The sequence below is a fragment of the Peromyscus californicus genome, unplaced genomic scaffold (assembly GCF_007827085.1).
Source record: "Peromyscus californicus insignis strain IS unplaced genomic scaffold, ASM782708v3 Scaffold_8__1_contigs__length_139910024, whole genome shotgun sequence".
NCBI lineage: Eukaryota > Metazoa > Chordata > Mammalia > Rodentia > Cricetidae > Peromyscus > Peromyscus californicus.
Window position 1 is genome coordinate 4,435,062 of NW_026294606.1, and position 24,223 is coordinate 4,459,284.

General features: G+C 40.5%; 1 protein-coding gene across 3 annotated transcripts in view; it reads right to left on the reverse strand.

The window, feature by feature from the left end:
- Positions 1-24,223, reverse strand: part of Naa35 (N-alpha-acetyltransferase 35, NatC auxiliary subunit) — a 59,419-nt gene that overhangs the window by 20,248 nt on the left and 14,948 nt on the right. For all 3 annotated transcript variants that reach the window (XM_052726875.1, XM_052726876.1, XM_052726877.1), the window contains 9 exons: positions 23,102-23,176; positions 20,945-21,112; positions 11,838-11,904; positions 11,707-11,750; positions 11,010-11,060; positions 10,330-10,413; positions 9,691-9,805; positions 5,326-5,504; positions 1,186-1,245 (listed from right to left, as the gene is read on the reverse strand). In XM_052726875.1, coding sequence (XP_052582835.1) covers positions 1,186-1,245; positions 5,326-5,504; positions 9,691-9,805; positions 10,330-10,413; positions 11,010-11,060; positions 11,707-11,750; positions 11,838-11,904; positions 20,945-21,112; positions 23,102-23,176 — 843 coding nt within the window. The remainder of the gene's footprint in view (positions 1-1,185; positions 1,246-5,325; positions 5,505-9,690; positions 9,806-10,329; positions 10,414-11,009; positions 11,061-11,706; positions 11,751-11,837; positions 11,905-20,944; positions 21,113-23,101; positions 23,177-24,223) is intronic.

A 24,223-nucleotide genomic window follows, 5' to 3' on the forward strand; every position in this document is an offset into this window, starting at 1 on the left:
GAGTTATGTACAATGTCTCATTATTAATTATTTGTATCTTCCCTTGTTTTCCATCTGCCTAGCTAAATGCTCTTCATCTTCCTGGTGTTTCTAACCAGCTTTCAGTTGCAATGGTTTTCTCTATTGTTTTGGTTCATATTTTACTGACCTTGGTTATTTCCATTTCTCTTCTGGTTCAATTTGCCCTTCTTGTTCTTGTTGTTTCTGAAGATGACAGCTTCAATGACTAGTGTAGTTTTCTTCCTTTTGAGTATGTCTATGTGTATGTATGTGGGATGTGTGCACATGCAGGTGGAGGTCAGAGATCAACCTCAGGTGCTGCTGGATGGCCAGCTCGCCCCAGCCTTTTCACATACTGTCTGGGGATCAAGCCCCAGTCCCCATGTATGTGCAGCAAGCACATTACTAACTGACCCATATTCCCAGTCCCAGTACCTCTTTTAAAGCTAAATAGTGCTAAATACTTTAGTTGTATGATAGATTTTTGTATATTTTTAATTTCTCCTCCCTCCCCTTTTCTATTTTCATGTGTGTACATGTGTATGTGTGTTTTGTCTGAGTATGAGTACACATGTATACACATATGCACATACAACTGGAGGCTCAAGGTTGATACCAGGAATTATCCTGGATCGCTTGTTTTTCTATCTTATTCACTGGGGCAGTGTCTCTAATCAAGCCCAGAGCTCATCAATGTGGCTAGTGTTAGAGACAGGCCACCACACCCAGTCAATAATCCCACGGGCTCAAGAGATACAAGCTCTGACCTTCAGGCTTGTGCCGCAAGTGCTTTAACCACAAACCACGTTTCTAGCCAAGTTTATTTAATTCAAAATGTTTACAATTTCCCTCAAAACATCTGTGATCTGTGAGTTACTTTCCCAATATTTAGAGTATTTCCCCCAGTTACCTTCCTCTTCTTGAATACTACTTTGATTCTAAACTTGGTCAGAAAGCAAGTTATCTTGCATGATCTCACTCATAACAGAACTCCTGAGGTTTGGGTTGTGGCCCAGCATAACACCCTAAGTCAGTGTTTTAATGAGTGCAGGAGCACAGCAGTGCATCACTCAGACAGCAAGTGCAGGCCAAGACAAAACAAAACACAATACAGCATCACAATAAAGGGACACCTTTAACAGCATCTACTTTTTGTTCATCAATCAATAAAAGAGTGGAACTTACTTGCAACAGAGATCTTGAAAGAACACATGGTGACTGTTCACTAAATTCACAGAAAAAATCCTAATAGAGAAAAAGCAGTACCGTTAATAGAGTAAACAAAAGCCAGGGATGTTTGCATATAAAGTATAATTTTTGTTTGGAAATAATAGTCTATTAGTGTTAAAATAAAATAAAGAACTAAAGGTCAGTTTTAAAGAAAATATTTAATTATATCAAAGGGCTAACTTCAGAGTTTACAAAACCTTTTTCAAGATCTGACCAAAGCAGAATTAAGTGCACACCCACATTAAATCTGTACACCATGAAAATAATAGAAACAATAATCAGGAAATGATAAAACTTTAGCTGTTTTTAAAAGAAATGAGTATGGGGGCTGGAGAGGGTTCAGGGTTAAGAAAGTACTCTCTTAAGAGGACCCAACAGTGGTTCACAGTACCACATTAGACAGCTCACAACCTCAACTGCTTATAACTCCAATTCCAGGGTGATCTGACACCTCTAACATTCAAAGATGCATGCATTCATGTGCACATACCCACACACAGACAAACACATACACATAATTTAAAATAATGAAAATATACCTTTAAAAAAAATCAGTAAGCAGGTAACTGGTATTATTTAGGGTGAAGACCAAGAAATATGGGTTTACATAAGAAGAGGCAAAAGACAAGAAAATAGACTAAAACATTAAATTTAAAAATTGAGAGACTGTGGCTAATTTATTATCATATTTTCTGAACCTTCCAATTTTATATGTATGAATTTTAATATTTGAAATGGTTAAAGATAGGTATGTGGGCTTTGGAATGCCTACAATATCGCTACAGGCTGGCAGTGAGAACAAAAGAAAAGAGATGTGTTCCCAGGTGATGTTACCATGGAAAGCAGGTATCCATAGGCAGCCCGTGGCACACTCAGCTTCCAAAGCAGAGTATGAATCCTCCAGAGTTCAGCACTCATCAGTAACAGAATGACATCAGAACAGCCTATCATAACCCAAACCATCAGAGCAAAGCTGTACTACTGATGGACTCTGACATTCCTGATAGCTTATGAAATGTGTCTAAAATACTCGAGGGGAAAGGGAGGAGGAGGGTTGGGAAGAAGGGAGGAGGAGTCAGGGAGGGAGGATGCTCACCTAACACCTGACTACTTAATCAGTTTTCTTTTTCTCCTGTAACTGTAATTCCCTCTAGTTATGACTCCTTGTAACATTCATGCACTGTGTTAACTCCTTTTAGAGGAAACAAACAAACCTGTACTCTTCAGTTATACTTGTTGTCTTTACAATCATTCTAGCTCCTTTACCGGCTTTTCTTCTCCATCCTAAATTTTAAGTATGGGCACTCTTTTCTTCAGCTTCTTATACCTACTATGTGTCTTAGGTTTCTATTTCTGTGATGAAACATCAGGATCAAAAGCAACCTGGGTAGGAAAGGGGTTTATTCGGCTTTATATGCTTTCACATCACTGTTCATCACTGAAGGAAGTCAGGACAGGATTCAAACAGGGCAGGATCCTGGAGGCATTAGCTGATGCTGAGTCCATGAATGGGTGCTGCTTACTGGCTTGCTCAGCCTGCTTTCTTATAGAACCCAGGATCACCAGCCCAGGGATGGTACAATGAAAAATAGGCTGGTGGCCCTTCCTAATCAGTCACTAATTAAAATGACCTACAGTTGGATCTTGTGGAGGCATTTTCTCAACTGAGGTTCCTTCTTTTTACACGACTTTAGCTTTTGTCAAGCACACGTAAGCCAGTACACTGTGTGCATAATCTGCATGTTTTAGTGAGTATTCTACCAAAATCTATGTTCTGTGTTTGTGAGAGTACACAGGATATATATAGATATCTATATCTATATCTATATATATCCTTAAACATTATAAAACTGACAAATTCACTAAATACATTGCTTTGTTGTGGAATATTCCTTTACACTGTGTGAAGATATATCACTGTGATTGGTTTAATAAAAAGCTAAACGGCCAATAGCTAGGCAGGATTTTCAGGGCAGAGATGCCATGAGATGCAGAGCAAGCAGGATGGACATTACAGAGATGTGGTAATAAAGCCACGATTCACAAAGTAAATTAATAGAAATGGGTTAATTTAAATTATAAGAGCTGGTTAGAAACAAGCCTAGGCTATTGACTGAGCATTCATAATTAATAAAGAAGTCTCCATGTGGTTATTTGGGAGCTGGCAGGCAGGACAGAAAAATCAGCCTAAACTGTTTAGTGGCTGAATGGCATTTATTCTACTCATCCCACAGAATGGATAGTCAATACTGAAAATGTAACATGTTTCACATTTCTCAAGTCATAAACAATGCAAGAAATATATTCTTGTGTGTGTGTGGGTGTATGTGTGTGTGTGTGCACAATGTGCACACAGCTGTGAATGCATGTGAAGGCCAGAGGTCAATATTGGGTTTCCTCATTGATGGCTCCCCACCTACCTTTTGAAACAGTGTCTCTCACTGAGGCTGGAGCTATACCTTTCAATCTGGCTTATTTTCCTTATATGTAAGCATACCTCACCACCTGACACTTATCTGAACCTCGACAATGACAGACTTTGCTTCACAGTAGACATAGTCTGTTAACCCTTTTCCTACCTCTCCTTATCCACACTTCCTCTACTGTCGACACTGCACTGCCCGACGTCTTTCAGGGAGGCATTTATCCTTCCTTCCTAAGCTCTCTTAACACAGTCCCAGCAGCTCAGGCCTGGCTCCCTCAGCTCCCTCTACTCACAAGGCAAACCAGAGTACCTACGGATGGAGGAAAACTAAGGAGTTACTATTCTGCACTAGTATATCTCTAGGAATGAGAGTCACACTTGATCCAAAACAGAAGTATAATGATGGGTGAAAGTTAAATTAATGGTTAACTATTTTAATATACATGAAAAAGATCAATAAATAACTATTAGGAAACCTGAAAAACTAGGAAATTATGAGTATTAGGCCTAAGTATTAAGAAAAAAAAATCTGATTTATGTATACCAGACTATTGCAGAAATGTACGGAAACCATCTGCTGTATAATATTCTTAAAAACAAATCTTTCCTTTGCTTAGTACTATTTGCTTTGTTTTGCCTTGAGCTAGGGTCTCATTATACAACCCAGGTTAGCCCACAACCCAAACTTCTTCTGCTTCAGTGTCCCTGGTGCTGCGATTATAGCCGCTCACCAATGAGTTTTTAGCTTTGTTCTTCTTCCTACACATCACAAAGCATGAGGGCTTCTAATTATACAGATGTTTTCACTCGGCAAAGAAAGTACATGCTGTACAGTTTTACATAAAAGGTTTCATCTTTGTACTGTCTGTGTGTTTATACAGGCAAAACAATAAAAATGACCTAAATGTAATGTGATATGAATGAACTAAAAAAATAATTGTTATATAAGCTTACAATGGGATATGTCTTCAAAATAATGTAGAAATATGCCTATTTATTGACAAAAAAGAAAGCATCTGTAACACAAAAGTTTTCAATAGAACAAAACAATAAACAGGTTACCAAGCACCATGATCTCATATCCATAGAGCAAGAACACTAAAAACTGCCAGGTCTGGCAGATTATGTCTGAAGTCTCTGCTATTCAAGAGGCTGGGGCAGGAAGTCACATGTTCAAGGCCTGGCTGGGCTACAGAGTCAGTCAACGTCGGCCTGCATAACTCAGTGAGAGCCTATCTCAAAGTAAAGAATTATAAAGGGCTGGAGACACAGCTCAGTGGTGGAGGATGAGTCCATTATGTATGAGGCCCTAGAGTCAATGACCTTTAAAAAGAAAAACTCTCTTTTATATGTTCTCCCCCAGTCCACCCCCCGCCTCTCTCTCTCTCTCTCTGTCACACACACACACACACACACACACACACACAATTTGGAAGGCAGAATTCAGTTACCAAATCCTATTCCTAAAAGTTGGGTGATTTATCTAATATCTTAAGTTTAGCTTCTTAATTTCTGAAAATGTATCAACTCCTTATAAAAATTAACTATGTGTTATGTGTGTGCATACACACACTACCCCAATACTATTTACTGTTCTGTCAGCCAGTCTCTAGACTGGCAAACTATCCTGTTACTACATCAAGGCTCCAGAATGTTAATTTTATACTTACCAGAATACAATGTAAATTTGGTAAGTTCACGACTTCACAGACTGTTTTTATTCTGTCTATTAATCTTGAGAAATAGTTGACCATTTCTTCTCGTTTAATTATTTTTGCATAGCGAGGGAAGGTGGGTGGAAGTAGCCTCTGGTTAACAAGGGGCTCAAAACCCATCATAATTGGATGGTCTGAAGAAGAAAGAGGAAAGTAACATTTCCAATGTTTTTCTCGATTTTAAAATGAAAACTATTAATATAAAAAGAAAAAGCCTAAATTTTGAAGGCATTTCCAAATTCTAATCACAAAAATCTAATGAATTTTATAATTTACAACTAATTTATGTATCCATAAATAAATTCAACTGAGATCTAGTAACTTCAAATTGTACTTCCTAGCTACAAGGATGGTGGCAGAGGTTAGAGGCAAAGACTGCAGCAGCAGGGATTCAACAAAGGCCAGGGATGCTCGCTGAGTCAGATCTCCACCCTGAGAGGAGACCTAACTTCTAGAGCTGCCTGGAGGCCACTAATGATAACTAGCTAACCAGTTCTAGTGCAGTGGCCCCCCTAAAACGACAGGAGACTTTCTGGGTACAACACTGTTGGATCTGCATCACTGAGCCTCCTTCAAGAGTCAGGACAAACCCAGCTGCTGACCACCTGCACTGGACAAGGAGCCTAAGGGAGAGCCGCCCGCTCCGCAGATCACAAGATACAAGACAGGAGGGAGCGAGTATGTCTTGGGCCACTGTGCACTCTTACACCCTCACAGTGTGCACTCTGCTCTTCTTTGAAACAAGCCCCTCTATTCTTCACACCACACCACGGGACTCATCTGAATTCTTTTAATGGAAATGATCACAAGGGCAGACTAGGATTCCAGACGACAGCCCTGGTGACACTGTCACTACTCACCCTAGTGCACACTCCAGCTTTCTCAACCTGGAATCTCAAAGGAGACACACAGCCTTGAAGCATTCACATAATCTACATCCAAAGCTGTGCTCATCAACAAACAAGCTAGACCTAAGAATACAGCTTTAGACGTCAGTGAGACAAAACTAAAGCTTCACAGTTGCACTGTTAGAATCAGAAACAAGACTGACCGACTGCAGTACCCCAAGGAGCACTCTGCTGCTCTCAGATCCATCTCATCTTTGCAGATGCTCCCAGGCCTGGGCTTTCTTCTTCTCCACAATAACATCTCCTGCTTGGCAGCTACTTATATGAATTGTTCTTACAGGAGACCAATGCAACTGCAGATTCTTGGATGAAAACCCTCAGCCCACAAGCTTTCTTCTTACCTGTTCAGTGGATATTTCTACTTGGCATCCCACATCATCTCAAAAGGCAATTTCAAACACTGTCTTTCTCCTAATAGTACCCTCTCTCAGAAACTAGGAACTTATCTTTACCATCCTGAAGACAGCAACTGTGTCTCACTTCAGGGCTTCACCTACCTTTCACTTCATCAGTTAACAACTCTTAACTGCTCCTCTTGCTTCTTTCTGACATGATGTATGACTGCTCCTTCACTAAATTAATCCTATGCACTGTCACCTCAATTTTCTATGGAAACACAGCCTGACTTTTCCCTATCACAAAGTTTTAAAAAATATTTTATTTATGTATGGATGTGTGACTGCATGAATTTATGTGAACCAAGTACATTCAGGAGCATGGAGGTCAAAAGGCATCAGACCACCTGGAACTGGAGTTACAGGCAGTTATGAGCCACCATGTAGGTGCAGGGAATCAAACCCAGATCCTCTGCAAGAGCAGTCAGTACTCTTAACCTCTGAGCATCTCTCCAATCTCCCATCTGTCCCCAAAGTCCTGTTCATTCCCCTTTTGTACAATACAGTGTCCTAAGAGTGCACTGGAAAGAGTCTAGTGGTTTCCTGAGACTCAACAGAAAAGTCTGCTAGCTCTTTGGCTCTATGAAGGCTGGTGTTTTGTTTGTTTGTTTGTTTTGAACTATGTATCAATGTTTTTTCTGCATATATGCCTGTATGCTATGTGTGTGCATTGACCACAGAGTCCCTAAGAGGGGAGTCAAATTCGCAGGACCAGAATTACAGAGAGTTACGAGGGGCCATGTGGGTGCGAGGAGTCGAACCTGGTCCTCTGGAAGAGCCACCAGTGCTCTTAACTGCTGAGCCATCTCTCCAGTCCTATGAGAGCTATTTCACAAATCCATCACATGTAGGGAGATTATACACGTAACCCCCATTCCCAACTATATTCACTGTCTTTACCATTTTATGTGGGGAAAAATAAATAGAAAAGTTTTGCTCCCATTTACAATTAACTTAACAATTATCATTATCCCATATACATTTACGCTATTTAAAAATAATTTTGGGTGGTGGTGGTGGTGCATGCCTTTAACCCCAGCACTCAGGAGGCAGAGGCAGGCAGATCTCTTGAGTTTGAGGCTAGCCTGGTCTACAAAGTGAGTTCCTGGATAGCCAGGACTACACAGAGAAATCCTGTCTTGAAAAAACAAAAACAAAACAAAACAACAACAAAAATTTAAGATGAGAACTGGGGAAATATAACTCAGTGACAGAGTGCTTGCCTGGCATGCAGGAGGCTCTGAGTTCAATCCCAGCAACACAAACATACCAAACTGGACTTGGGACATGGTGACACACACCTGTAATTCTAACACTTGCAAGGCTGAGGCAGGAGAAACTGAGAGTACCCTTATTTGCTCTCACAGTAATAAACGTTAAGTATGAAATTATCAAGAAATGTTCTTTAGTTCTTTTGGTTTTTCGAGACAGGGTTTCTCTGTGTAGTTTTGCGCCTTTCCTGGATCTCGCTCTGTAGACCAGGCTGACCTCGAACTCACAAAGATCCGCCTGGCGCTGCCTCCCAAGTGCTGGGATTAAAGGCGTGCGCCACCACTGCCCAGCGTTCTTTAGTTCTTAACACATAGACTTTTAGGCCTCATGCAAGCAGGCAACTCAATGAGTAACAGATACTTTCTCATGTCAGTCTTCCCTACTGCTATGATAAAGAACACTGACACAAAAAACTGAGGAGATAAGACAGACTCCTTTGGCTCACAATTACAGGCCAGTCCATCACTGCAGGGAACTCAAGGCAGCAGAAACTGAAGCAGCTGTCATATCCACAGGTGAGAGCAGAGAGAATAAAATGCATGCAAGTTTACGCTCAGCTCCCTTCCTCCACCCTTACATGCTTCAGGACCCAGCCTAGGGATTGGTGCCACCCACAGTGCTGGTGGATACATCCACCTCAGTATAATGAAGAAAATTCCCCAGAAACATGCTCAGAAGCCAGTTTGAACACAGAATCACAAGTAAGCTACTTTAACATGTTACAGTCATTTTTTTCATAAACATTTCCCAAACTCGATTATAATGTATTTTAGAGTTGTGGATATTTTACACCTCAATATTATTCTCAAGACTACAAATACTATCCCATGACTTTTAGGGACAAGCAGTGCTGCTGTACACTCTAAAATGTTCACCCAGTGGTAAATTTTACAGCAGAGATACATTATTCCTGTTAAAGCTTATTTCACATATAAAGTATGAATGCCACCAACATGTCAAGCACTCTATTCCTACAAGTCTTCAGAGTCTCATGCACAATTCCAGTGTAGTGTAAAGACAGGCACCTAGTGGGGGATGTCTTTCTGTACTCTGTGAATATATGTTGTTCCCACTGGTTAATAAATAAGCTTCTTTGGCCTATGACGAGGCAGCTTAGAGGCAGGCTGGAAATCCAAGAAGAGAGACAGGAAAGAGAAAGGCAGAGTCTAGAAGGAGATGCCAGCCTGCTGCCCAAGGAACAACAGGTAAGCCATGGAACACGTGGCAAAACATGATATATAGAAATGGGTTAATTTAAGATATAAGAGCTAGTTAGCAAGAGGCCTGCCACAGATCATACAGTTTGTAAATATTATAAGCCTTTGTGTGTTTACTTAGGTCCGAGTGCCCGAGAAATTTATGGCTAAAGGCACCTGTGAGTACAATGAACCTCAGAACACTAGGCCTACCTTGTGGAGTGAGGTAGACTACATAACATCTTTAATGGGTTTCTCAAAGAAGTAAAGAAAGGAGATGATGAAAAACAATATACTGCTGGCATCAGAGCACAAACAAAAGACAGGGTACATATAGAGTCCAACAGTAAGATACAAGATATGGCCAAGTTCTAGCAACTGTTTTCAACATAGACTAAATCTACAAAAAAGTCCAAAGCACTCTTAAGTATTCAGAGGAAACATCACAAAGTCCAATCAAACTGACTTAAATGAAAGTCAGAGCAAACTGCATTACATGTTGAGATAGGAAATAAGAAAATACAAGTAAGAACAAACATGAAGAATTACCTCCTTTGGTAGTGCCATTCTGAGCCTGGATGCCATGATGCAGTGAAGTGTGGATGGCAGAAAGAAGGTCTGCTGCTTGGACCATTAGTTTCTGAGCCTCTGCAACAGCACTGGTCTAAGAAAAAAAAAATCACCAAAACCACACTTTAACTGACAGAAGAGGAGGTCCTACAACAGTCCTGAGAGCCTACGCATACCATAGTAACATGGATCCTCACTAAGTAGTCACTTAATGCAGGATGCCCAAATCCTGATGGGATACAAAGCATTTTCCCCTCAAATCTGTATCTTATTTGATACATTAAAAAATGAAATGGTAAATATTTTCAGCTTATGGCACTAAGTTTACTTTTTAAAACAAAAGATCAGAAATACAGTCAACTGTAAAAACGGAAAAAATTCCAATACTATATAGTCAATCACAAATATGGGGTGGAAGGAATCCAGTAAAAAAAGAATTACCTCAAACAGTATTTATCTATCCATAAGAAATCTCAGTACATTATAGAAAGAACTGTAAAGCAACAATCACTTTTCACAAAAGTATTAATATGACTATGGGAAACTACACCAAACGCAGAGAACTGTGAGGACAGGGAGGACACTGTCCAAAACCACCCCAATCACAGTAGTTCTCACCTCTTTCTTAGTAAAGGCTATGAGCACTGTCAGCAGCACACGGGTGAACTTCACTCTGCTGAATGCTGCCAAGCACTGCTGGTGCTGGAAGACAGAAGTGTGGTGAGAAGAGGAACCTGCAGAGGCACAGCCACAGAGGAACTACATCTTAACACTTGAACTCCTACATTTTTGTGCCAATAACTCCCTACAGTAAAGAAGCCTCTACGTGGCTTTTTAAATGCCTACAAAACAAGCCACCAAAAACTAGTCAACAAAGAAACAGGGAAGAAACTATACTGTACTCATCAGCAACAGGACTGACTTTAATCCAAAGTCAGAGCTAGATGATGATCTCAAAAATATAAAGTTAGCAGTTATAAAAGGGTTGAAAGGTTCAGCAACTTTTGATGATATGGAAATTCTTGATTTTGCTAAGGTTTGAAACAACATCTATAAGTGATCTTTTTTTCTAGTTTCTGCTTCCCAAGAATTCTGAAGAATTTTGAAATCGGATATTCAAAAGAGATGTATTACTATTCTATAAATAAAAATATAAGAAGAATTAATAAGTCCCTTGCAATGTCCAGTTAAAGAAATACCATAAAAGGGGCTTCCATAAATTACAATGCAGTTCAAAGGACTACAGCATTAAAGGATGGGCTTCTCTGACATTATCTACAGAAAATAAGGGCAATTACTTCCAGTTCAACTTCTGGATCTCTCTCTTCTCCTTGTCGACTTCGAGTACTCTAAAATTAAAAAAAAAAAAAAAAAAAAGGAAATTAAGACAATACAAATAGTTAATTTACTGAGCATATACAAAAACCTATGTTCAGGAAAAGAATATCTGAAAGAAAGAAAAAAGCCTGTGTTCAGTACTTTCCTTTTTCCTATGAATGTATCTGTATATAAATTAGAAAGATCTTGAGAAGAAGCAGATATTAAAAAAACAAAAGCAAAACAAAATAACAGAAGCAAAGTATATGTCTCACAATGACTAATTATTAAAGTCCCAGCACTCTGGAGGCAGAGGCAGAGGGCTCTCTGAGTTTGAGGCCAGCCTAGTCTACAGAGTAAATTCCAGGGCAGCCAGGGCTACACAGAGAAACCCTGTCTCAAAAAAATAAAAATAAAAAATTTTCTGATGCACTCAAACCAACTCACAACAAAAATCACCATCGCTATTAAAAATCCTACCATCTTTTAAAAAGGCCTGGCTGAGCCTGATGGGTGCATCCTTTCACCCTAGCACCAAGGAAGCAAAGGCAAACAGGGTGAAGTGAGTTCAAGCCCAGCCTGGTCTACATAGTGACTTCCAGGCCATGCAGAGCTACACAGTCAAAGCTTGTTTCACAAAACAAAATAAGCCCTAAACTAGAGAAAAGGAAAACACACCTTTACTCTCCTTTGCATATCATCTTCCACATCTTTTAGCATTCCTACAATGAGAAACAGTAAGTTTTAAAACAAATCAAAATGTAAACTTACAAATTATTGTGTGAATTATCCTTGTGAATGGTTTATACCTGTAACTCGAAGATCCGTCACACTGTTGGCCATTTTAAATCCGTATGTCATCGACTGGAAATCTTCCTATACAAAAAAGGAGTAATTATGCTCTTGGATAGCAACAACCATATTTCTCTAACAAAATGACTAGTTACTTAGAAAGAAACAAAATGTCATCCAGTATGTCTCAATATTGTCGTTATACAGCTAAGCCTTCCTTGTAGACATACAATTAGACACCTTGACATTAATGCTGTTATCTGTCCTTGGCTTTAGCTGCTTGTTAGTGGTCTAGAGCCTAAGCATTCTCAAGTAGCATTACTCAAAGAAAACAGCAAAAGTACATTTTATTGCCTGTGGTTTTAAAATAAATAAATAAATAAAACAAAACAAAAAAACAAACCAACAAGTCGGGCAGTGGTAGCACATGCCCTTAATCCCAGTACTTGGGAGGCAGAGGCAGGAATCTCTGAGACTGAGGCCAGCCTGGTCTACAGACCCAGTTCCAGGACAACCAGGGCTACACAGAAAAACGCTGTCTTGAAAAACCAAAAGAAAACAAACAAACAAACAAACAAAAAATAAAGCATGGATTTCCAGCCCCACCTCCAAAATTTCACTGCTGAGACAATGAAAAGATTTGTTGGGCTCTCTATGAAGATGAATTTAACATTATTTGGTAGAGTATTTCCCCTGTATTATAATTTCTACAAATATACAGAATTGTACCCCTGGTAAAACTGAGATGCTGAGTAAACACAATGAGCACTGAACTCATGTCAGTTAGTCTGTCTCGGAGAAGAACAGAACATCATGTAAGGAAAGAGACAAAGCACACAGTGTGGAACAGAGTAGTATGATACACGTGTCTGGGTCTTCTAAAAACTCAGGTGTAGGTTCAGAGACAGCTTTCTCCCCCAGGTTCAGTGGACACTCTCTCTACCTTTCCTTGGACCTCTACTTCTCAAGCCTTACATATCCAAAAAGAACCTGATGTCCACTTTCCTAGCATTACCAGATGGGCATCATACCTCCACCTCCCGACCCCTGATCCTATGTGTAAGGAAACCTGAATGCCTGACCTACAAGTCTAACCTTCTCATCTCTCTCTCTAGTTTAAGTTACCATCACCTCTCATTCCTGTTTACCAGACACATCCACCACTTGTCACAATTGTCTCTGTATAATTTTTTATTTTTTTTGGTGGTGGTGATAGGGGCAGGGACAACAAACTATGTAGCCCTGGCTGGCTTGAAACTCAGAGATCTGCTTGCCTTTGCTTCCTGAGTACTGAGGTGAAAGGTGTGTATCATCGACTATGGACTAGTCTTTGCTGTAATGTATCAACTACCAAATGTCAAAGGAATGTCTACAGAAGTCAGAATATGCCACTTGCTCATATAAAAACCCTTATATGGTTTCATACCTCACAGTAACCTTTGTACACACTGACAGCACTCCCAAAGCACGTCTTTAAGAATATCTTCAAGGGCTAAGAATATCTTCAAGGGCCATCCCTAACTATATTCCAGCCCATAGTGTCAGTTCTCAACAGGCAGTTTTTCTCTTGCATCCTCTCTTAACACACTTGCATATCCCCCTAGCCCATGTTACTTTTCTTCACAGAGCTTATCATCACATGACATTACATTATTTACTTATACATTACCTACTTTGTCCAAAAGAATATAATCATAACATTAGGGCTTTGTAGCGATATATTGTGTACCCTAATAAACTTGCCTGGGGATCAAAGAACAGAGCCAGCCACTAGATTAGACATAGAGGCCAGACAGTGGTGGCACACACCCTTAATCCTATCACTACGGAGGTAGAGATCTGTCTGGATCTCTGTGAGTTCAAGGCCACACTGGAAACAGAGCCAGGCAGTGGTGGCACACACCTTAAATCACAGCACTGGGAAGCACACACGCCTTCAATCCCAGGAAGTGACATGGCTGGGCAGAGAAAGGTATATAAGGTGTGAGGAGACAGGAACTAAAGCTGTTCAGCTGAGATCCTTTCAGGTGAGGACTCAGGCTTTCAGTCTGAGGAAACAGAATCGGCTGATGAGTTGGCGAGGTGAGGTTGGCTGTGGTTGCTCTGCTTCTCTGATCTTTCAGCTTTCACTCTGATATCTGGCTCCGTGTTTTTTATTAAAAGACCATCTAAGATTCAAACAACAGGGTTCTGTTTAATTCACTGCTTCATCTTCAGGGATTAGCACAGGGTTTGGCATAAAAGGACTCACAGTTCAGTATGTGTTGATGAATGACTGTAAACTTAACACAAAGCTAGATGGATATGGGTGGCAAGAGGGAATCTTAATGGAGAAAGTGCCTCTGTAAGATTGGCCTCCATAAGAGGGCAAGTCTGTGCGTTTTCTTGGTTAAAGAATGATGTAGGAGGGCCCAGCCCCCGTGTGTGGTGTCATCTTGGACAGGTGGTCCCAGGTTGAATAAGAAAGTAGGTTGAGCAAGTCAGTAGTAGCATTCCTCCATGCCTTCTGCTTTAGTTCCTGTTTCCAGGCTTCTGCCTTCTTTGGCTAGTTTATTGTATACACACTGGACTTACTTGGGCAGGTCGAGCATGCACGCTAGGAACCCACCAGTAGCTCAAACCAGCAGCTGCCTCTCATTTGAGAGACAATTAGGAAGCTGTTTTTAGCTCCGTTTTAGAATCTTTTTTCTCAGTTTTTAGGTGGAAACTCTTGCCACCACTTTGGACGCCATTTGTAGCTAGAGTTTTCCTGCCTGACCCACAGTCGGGACAAATCTCTGTCACCCGCCAGTCCCACAGCCGCTCAGACCTGACCAAGTAAACACAGAGACTTATATTGGTTACAAACTGTATGGCCGTGGCAGGCTTCTTGCTAACTGTTCTTACAGCTTAAATTAATCCATTTCTATTAATCTATCCCTCGCCACGTGGCTCGTGGCTTACTGGCATCTTCACATGCGGCTTGTCATCATGGCGGCTGGCAGTGACTCTCTGACTCAGCCTTCCACTTCCCAGCTATATTCTCCTCCTTGTCCCGCCTACACTTCCTGCCTAGCCAATGGCCAATCAGTGTTTTATTTATTGACTAATCAGCAACACACTTGACATACAGACCATCCCACAGCACTTAGGCTTAAAGAAAAGAGAAAATATACAGAGAGTAATTAAAAAAGTAAGTAGTTTAAAAATAATAAAAGTGTTTAAAGAGAGAAGTAAACTAATATATATAAAAAAAGAAAAAGCCATGCAGAGATGGGAAATACAAAGGAAGTCTGCATGCTGTATGTTACTATGTTGATTATGAATTTTTTGACTGCTGATAAGCAAAAGACAGCTGCTAAGAGACATGGGATTAAAAGGACTGCTAAAAAAAAACCAGCCTAGCTATTTTGAGAATGCCTTAACTTTAAAATGGAAGTCAAAAAATATATTTGTCAAATGGAAGTCAAAAATACTTTGGAGGAAAGGTTTTGCTTTTATTTCCACAGGAAATGAGAGGCTGTGGATTTGTTCCAGGTTGATATGAATTAGGTTTCATCATGGGAGACTTCCTGAATCCTGACAGATTACAAAGGTTATAGCTGGTCTTCCCAGGACTTGGTCATTATCTCAATTCTCTCAGGGACCCCTAAAGATGCCTTTGCCCCCAGACAACAGGAAGCACTCTAGAAAAAAAAACAACACCCACATTCCCAAGAGATGGGATGGATAGATGGTCTTTGGTTATTTGTTGGGTTATAGATATTTGTTATCACTTAGGGGAATATAGCATAAAAAAACAACTATTAATCTCAGATATTTTGCATTGGTATGGATTTTGGTTTACTTACACAAATTTAAAGTTATTTTTGTTATACTGTATGTATATTTCTACTCTTATTTGGGGTATTGTGCTTATGCAGCTCATTTAAAATTATAATCTATAATTAAGAAATGCAGGTTAGTTGTCATCTATAATCTATAAACAAACTTGTAGTCATATTATGTATTCAAGGTTAAACAAATACATTTAGATAGACAGTCTTCAAACACTTCAAAGACCTATAGAATATGGCATTTAATATGTTTAATAACCTGAGGCTTTTAATGAGAGGGAGACAAGTCTGCTCCTGGCAGCACCAATTTACTTCAAAAGAAGATGATGGGCATCAAAGAACCTCTGTTTGGAGTTTGCTTTCTTTATGGCAAAAGCTAACCATTTGAGTAAGAAAACTGCCCTTGCTTCGACTGCTGACAGCATACTGTCCAAACTGGACCAGCAGGACACAAAAGAAAGTGACTACCAAACTTTGCCAAGACAAGGTAGGACAGTCCTTCAGAATCCCCTGCTTCACAGAAATGTGTCAGATACTCTAGGCCTGTAGGCCAAAGATGGATGCCACAACACTGCAGAGGAACTTTGGGTAATTGTCCAGGAAGCCAGATGTCCCTGTCCTTATATAATATTACATCCTTCTGGGGTCTTTAATGGAGTTAAAGACTAAATAGTTAGTCTTACAATTTTCCTGAGCTAACTGCCCAATAGCTAGGTAGGAAGAGGTTAGACGGGAGAGCCAGACTGAGAGACCACTGGGAAGAAGGGCAGAGTTGCTAGCTTGTATACAAAACGAGGAAACAAGCCATGAGCTACGTGACAGCACATAAATTAATAAAAATGGGTTAATTTAAGTTGTAAGAGCTAGCTAGTTACAAGTTAAGCTGTCAGCCAACCATTTATAGTTAATAATAAGTCTCTCTGTGGTATTTGGGAGCTGGCTGGTGAGACAGAAAAAGTCCACCTACAACAAGGTATTAATTATATTTAGTCTTTTGGTCTCTGCTTCTCCTTAGGTCTCTTTCCTCAGTCTCTCCCTCTTTGTGGTCTCTGTGGCCTCTGAGGTCTTTGATCACCATGATGATAGTTTCACTGGAAGAAAGGCTCAGTCTGACTGGAGTGGATTCAACAGAAGAAAAGGAAACAGAGAAAATGGGTATAGTTGCCACTCTAACAACCTCATGGTAAAAACCCTCAGATTTCCAGAGCTCAGTCTGGTGCCTGGCCGTGGATCTCTGCATCTGCCTCCATCAGTCACTGGACAAAGGCTCTATGATGACGGTTAGGGTATTCACTAGACTGGTCACTAGAGTAGACCAGTCCAGGCACCCTCTAGACCACTGCCAGCACTCCCAGGTGGGGTCATCCTTGTGGATTCCTGAGAGCTTCCCTGACACCCTGCCTCTTCCTATTCCCATGATGTCCTCATCTATCATGGCTCCGGGAATCCAACCAATGAAAGAGAGGAGGGATTCGGCAGGTGAGGGACCTCGAGATCATGATGGGAGGACGTGCAGAGATGACCGGCCACACTAGTGGAAGCCCATGAACTGTAGACTAGTGGCTGTGGAGCTCCCATGGGACTGGACTAGGCCCTCTGGATACAGAAGACGGTTGTTTGGCTCAAACTGTTTGGGGGGCACCCAGACAGGGATCGGGATCCATCCCTGGTGCATGGGCAGGCTTTTAGGAGCCCAGTGTCGGTGGTGTGATGCCTTTCGCAGCTTTGGTGCAGCGGGGAGGGGCTTGGACCTGCCTATGCTCAGTGTGCCGGGCTCTGCTGACTCCCCATGGGAGACCTTGATTTGGGGGATGTGGGGATGTGGGGTGGCTTGGGAGGAAGGAGGGCTGGAGGGTGGGAGGAGGGAGGAGATGGGATCTGTGGGTGGTATGTAGAGTGAGTAGAAAATTTCTTAGTAAAGAAAAATGAAAACAAACAAACAACCCACAGATTTGGGCAGAAGATGAAGGACAACGTTATGAGGTACAGCATAAAGCACATCTGTGTGTTAAAGTATGAGTGGAGCTGCTAAGAGTATCATCTTTGAATAGGTCTAGGTTTAGGGTCAGCGTACATTCATGAGAGCACATTCAGGAGCAGAAAAGGCCCATACATCCTTGGAGCATTCAGTCAGTCCTAAATAGGGTATCTTCCTGGATGAAGATGAAAGAACTTTGTTCTAGAAGACATAAATCATCTATGCAGGCAGGCATAGAGAGAGGCTTTCACCAACAACACTAACCATTAACATGATGACATGTCTAACAGATGTTTACTATCAAGCAAAATCTTAGCTTCTAAAGAGAAAATGTGGATGTCATGTAAAAAGCAGACTGCAACTCTGGAATTAGAAAACAGCATGGCTTGACATCTACACTGTCTAACCTCACACTCCATCACAGTCCAATGATCAGGCACATGTGAAGGGAACAATTAGTACCATGAAAAGTCTCAAAAGTTTCTTCCCTGAAAGAAACCAGAGATACTCCCCTAAGCCAAGCAATAAACAAAGAACAATAGGGGCATGAGCTCTAGATGATAAAGGCATAACAAAAAGAAGAGCAAACAGAATCCTGGAGAAAGGAGGAGAATGAGTAAAGAGAGGAAGCAGTGTGACAGCTGTGCAGTCACCCAGAAAGCAACCAATGTTACAGGAAGAAAAAAAATTAACATCTCATTCAAAAATATGTACATAACTGACTGATTATCTGATTATTACAAAGGAGTAACAGAAGAGGGAAGATCAGGGATTCCTTAGAAAATTAAGCAAAAGAAAAGTCATCACCTGAGGTGGTTTAAATGAAAATGGCCCCCAAAGACTCAGGAAGTGGCACTATTAGAAGGTGTGACCTTGTTGGAGGAAGTGTTGTCATAAGGGTGCGCTTTGAGGTTTGAGATGCTCAAGGCAGGCCCAGTGTCACTCTTCTCTTCCCACTGTCTGCTGATCCAGATGTAGAACTCTCAGTTACCTCTCCAGCACCATGTCTACTTGTGTGCCACCATGCTTCCCTCCATGATAACAATGGACTAAACCTCTGAACCATAAGCCAGCTTCAATTAAATATTTTCCTTTATAAGAGTTGTCGTGGTCATGGTGTCTCTTTACAGAAAAGAACCGTAACTAAGACATCCCCTTAGCAAACAAACCTCTGCAAAAAAAGGAAGTATAGGATGTACATGGACTTACCTCCCATTAATACTGACACATCTATAACTATGTCAGCACTCAATGGTGACCTCCCCCCAAAATAAATTACTATCCCAGGCAACAGATTAATACATCCATAGTATCAATGCTAAAACTGTGAAATTCTTAAACCTAGAGATCAAAATACTGCTGTAAGAAAAAAAGCTTTTAAAACTATTGTTAAAGAATGGTAACAAAGAACAAAGGACCACTCTTTAACTCTGATGACCTATGTAACTTTTATAAATATGCACAAGTATTACTACTTCTGTTAAATGTATTTTTGAAACAGCAAGACTATGACCAGGTTAAGTTTTTTTTTTTTAAGGAAGACAGTTTATGGTAATGTAAAGAATGAACTGAGGGAAAAGACTCCCAGGAGCCAGCTTAAGAGCTCATTAGTACAGGAGCTAAACAAAGCAGAAAATTATCGAAAAGAAAAATGAGCATCCAAAACCAAAATATTTAACAAATGATGTCTCTGTGCATGCATGCATGCAGTGTCCACTGGTGGTATGAGCACCTGATGTGGGTGTTGGGGAACAGTGCAGTCTTACTCCTGAATTCTTGCTGTGGATATCACTCTGTATGCTGTGAATGTGTTGCTCTGATTTGGTTGATAAATAAAATGCTAATTGGCCAGTAGCAAGGCAGGAAGTATAGTATAGGTGGGATAAGCACAGAGAGGAGAATTCTGGGAATAAGAAGGTGGAGTCAGGAGTCACCAGCCAGACACAGAGGAAGCAAGATGTAAAGATACTAGTGAGCCACATGGCAAGGTATAGATTTATAGAAATGGGTTAATTTAAGATGTAAGATCTAGCAAGCAAGAAGCCTGAGCCATTAGGCCATACAGTTTTAACTAATACAAGCCTCTGTGTGTTTATTTGGGTCTGAGTGGCTGTGGGCCCGGGCAGGACTGGAGAAAACTCCAGCTACAAATTCTCTCCAGCAGTAATCCTTCCAGCTCCCTAATTTCTTACAAGAATGTCTTCCTATCTGAACATCACACTCCTTGAGATACCCAGAACAGATAGAAGGAAACACCTGTGCCCTTACCATACTCCGCACACTGCTATTTCTTGACCTTCCTAACCAATGTCTATATGCTTGGCCTTTTAACGCTGTGGAATAATCCTTTTGTACACTGTGAAGATGTATTGCTCTCATTGTTTTAATAAAGAGCCAACTGGCCAATAGCTAGGCAGGAAGAGGTTAGGCGGGAGAGTGAGACTGAGAGAACATGGGGAAGGATGGAGTCACCAGCCAGATTCAGAGGGAACAGGGCATGCAGAAAAATGAGGTAATGGCTGGGCAGTGGTGGTGCATGCCTTTAATCCCTGCAGAGGAAGGCCGATTTCTTGAGTTTAAGGCCAGCCTGGTCCACAAAGTGAGTTCAGGACAGCAAGGACTAAACAGAGAAACCCCGTCTTGAAGCCCAAAACAACAGCAACAACAACAACAAAACCAAAGGAAAAAAAGTAAATGAGATAACAAGCCACAAGTCACGTAGCAGCATGTAAATTAATATGGGTTAATTTAACTTGTAAGAGCTAGTTAGTAACAAGTCTAAGCTATTGGCCAAGCATGTATAATTAATAATAAGTCTCTTTGTTGTTTATTGGGGAGTCAGCAGTCCTGAAAAAAAAATCCCTCATGAGGCCAGAGGACAGTGACTGTTTTCCTGAATGTCTATGATATGTTCACAGGACACTCAGTAAGCAGGACTTATACGAGCAGAGGAGGATGAAAGCTCTTTCCTGAGGAGAAGAGCACTATATAGCTAATACACAGTCAGAATTCAGAGCAATGGCTTTCAGATCCCTTGCCTTACCTTCTCCGATAGTTGGATCATACAGGTGTGTGCCACCACAGGCTGCAATGTTCACCCTGACAGGGTCTTACTGTATAGCCTAGGCTAGCCTTGAATTCATTACTCCTCTCTGCTTCTGGGTTCTGAGTGTCTGGACTACAGACATGTTCCACACATGGCAACAGCAATGCTCTTTAGTAACTATTCCTTAGTTATACATGTGGACAAATGCATGCATCATATACATATATCACAGAATCATTCATCTACAGTAAGGTAAGATGGCCAAGGGCTTCTGGGTTTCTTTACCTCTTCAAAAACAGCAGCTTTATTTACTTTTTCCCTTGCAATGTCACAGATCTTCAAGATTCCCAGAGCAAAAGCTTTCATGGCAGGATCTTCTATGAAGTCTGGATTATGAATGTAAAGGCACGTAAACACTGTCTGTGCCAGAGAATGGCCTTCTAGCCACGTGATCTGTTGAGAGAGAGAGAGAGAGAGAGAGAGAGAGAGAGAGAGAGAGAGAGAGAATGAGAATGATATACAGGGTTTGCAAAGTCTAAACAGAGCCAGAGAGTCCTAGACCCCTATTAGTATAATTAATCATAACACTGAAAAGATAATTAATTGAAGAGACTGTCACAGAAGACAGGACTGAGAACTTGCTTTCACTGGCTACATTTTTCAAAAAGCCTATATAGGCTGAGCTCTGGAACGTGAAACTTTTTTGTACATGAGGCTAGTACTCTAAGGGCTCCATAGTTCAGATTTTCAAACCACAGTACTCCTTCACTGTAAGTGCCTAGCCATCTATGAGAAGCATTCTTAAGCCTAATATTCCAGTCTGCAACATCTTAGTATCTAATAAAAAAAAACTCATGGATAGGGATTCAGGCTTAACACTGACCAGGTTCTATGCTTCTCCTCCCATCACCAGCCAACAACAGATTGTCTCCTTTCGATTATTAAATAAGCCACAGAAGTTTTCTTGCCTCCCATACAGGGCTTGCTACTCAAACAAGATCTTTCTACAACAAAGACAAACATTCAACACTACTTCGCTGTAAGTTAAAAGCTGGAACACTAACAACAGTCAGTACTAACTGCCATCTCCCCCAAATTATGCTAGATAGCTTCATATATTTCATCTCATGTTTCTCTAGTCCTCTAGAAAAGAGGTTATTTTCATCCTCCTACGTATAACAACTTTAAGTAAGTTTCCCCCAGTTTATACTATTGTATTTTACCCTAAAACCCAAGAATTATGCAGCTGGAGGAAAACATACGTTATTAGAAGTCACAGTGAGAAATGGATGGGGAATGTTATAATTAAGGTGTGAACTTAGAATGATTTTCCAGATGCAAAACCATGTCTTATTAAAGCCCAGACTCTTAAAGACCATCTTTAGAGTCTCATACAGCTGCTTCTCACCTTTGAAGAAAATTTTCCCTCTGCTTATCTTTCCATCTTTCTATTGTTAGTGACCACCTTTACTCTTGGCTACCTGCCAACTCTGATCTACAGGTACAATATTCCCTCTTTGACAATGCTGTGAACATTTTGGTCAAAGACCTGAACTCTTCACAATCCCATACCAGTATTACTTCCTTTGTATACTCCTTCTTAGTCCGCTACCTGGGATATTAGACCCCCTCTGACCCTACAACAGCATCACAAAACTACTCGATAGTTATCAGATTGTGTCTGCATATCTATTCCCAGAAACACTCCCTGGCCTTCCCTATTCCTTTACAAATAGTATATTGCTAAAAGGTAATGAAATCTTTTCGAGACAGAGACAGAATTCTGGTTGTACCCCTTTCAGCAATGCAGCCTCAGGCTTTTTATAAAATGCTGGAACCTCAAATAAGCAAGACCTAAGTGAGAAACAGTACATATCAACTAGTGTGCCTGTGCTTCCAACACATTCCATTACCAATACTGCCTGATGGACAATCAAAAAATACTACAAAAAAAAAAAAAAAAAGGAAATTTTTCTACAATTAAACCACCATGCCTGGAGAAGACATGTATTCAACACAGATAAAGCACCAGAATATTTTTGTTGCAGAGGACAGCCAGTTCATGACAATTTATCCTAGAGCAGCAAAGCATATCTCCAAAGCCAGTCCAAACCTCCCTCTGCTTCAACTGTGCTCATCTCATGGAACCTCAATTACAGATTTCCCTTGATAACTTGAAAACGAACCAGAGCATTCTGGATAATGGCTGTAATCTTATCTTCACTGAAACAAAGCACCCACTGAACAGAACACATGACCACAACAATGCCAGCTGGAAGATGAAGCACTGTTTCCTATGGCTTAACTGAGCCTGTGAATCTTGTGTCTACTTCTGAGGCCTGGTACTGCATAATTTCATATTCAACATGGTACACACACTTTAAATTCAAAGTTCAAGTAAGCCACAGTTTAACTAACCAATAGTCTTGTTTTAATTCTTACCAAACAGCAAAAACAGGTATCCATTATTCCTATCAATTCAGGCAAGGTAAGATCTTTAATTTTAATGGTGCCATCCTAAAAAGGAAGGAGCAAACAAATGAAGTTAAAAAAAAGTTATTATGTACATTTGTGTTTTGAATTTTAAAATTAGGTTATTTGTTAAAAAAAAAATAAACGAAAGAAAACACTAACATCTGATAAAACCAAGACACCAACTTAATTTTTTGTTCTTAGGAACAAAATCCTGTTTCTTGTTCTGTCTGCAGTAGTCATGTAGAGACCAGAATGATCTGGGACTCCTGATCCTCCTGCCTCAACCTCTCCAGAGCTGAGCTGACTGACAAGCCTGCACTATCACACCCAGTGAGATATATGTATTTTGTCAAACTTTATTTAACACACAATTGAAGAAACTACATATCTTAAATAAGTCTTTATTAATTTCTGTCTTAAATTTGAATAAGAAAAATCAAAGTCTAATTTGAAACAAAAAGGTCTTTATAATAAAAAGTGCACTCTTTCCACACTTGGTGCCTCAGGTCTGTAAGCCCAGCAGCATTTGTGCAGTCAAGAGGAGCAAGAGTTCAGCAAGTTTAATATCAGTGCAGACTACATGAGGCTATGTCTCAAGGAAGGAAGAAAAGGGCAGGAGGAGGATTTTTTTTTTAATACTGCCTCACTCTGTAGCTTAGACCTCACAGCATTCTCCTACCCTAGCATCTTAGTATATAACGATATGAAATGTAATCTCTGAGTCAAGCATCCTGAATATATACTCAAAATTAATTCAAAGAATGCACAAATGGACAACTTAGAGCAAGTTCATGAGGACCTCCGGTCATTAATTTCTAGGTTTTAATTGAGACTGGTAACTAAATATTATAACAGATATATGTACTTTTGGACAAGGTTTCATGATGCCCAGATTGATCTCAACATCACTACATAGCTGAGGAGAGTCTTAAACTCCTGATCCTCCTGCCTCTACCTCCCAGGTGTTGAGACTATAGGAAAGTACCATCCTACCTGCTTTAGAGTATTGCTAATTCTTGCATCTGAGAGGCTTTTAAGAATACAGTTGAGTCGCCTATATGATTTCAGTATTAAGCACGTTTTTGTTTT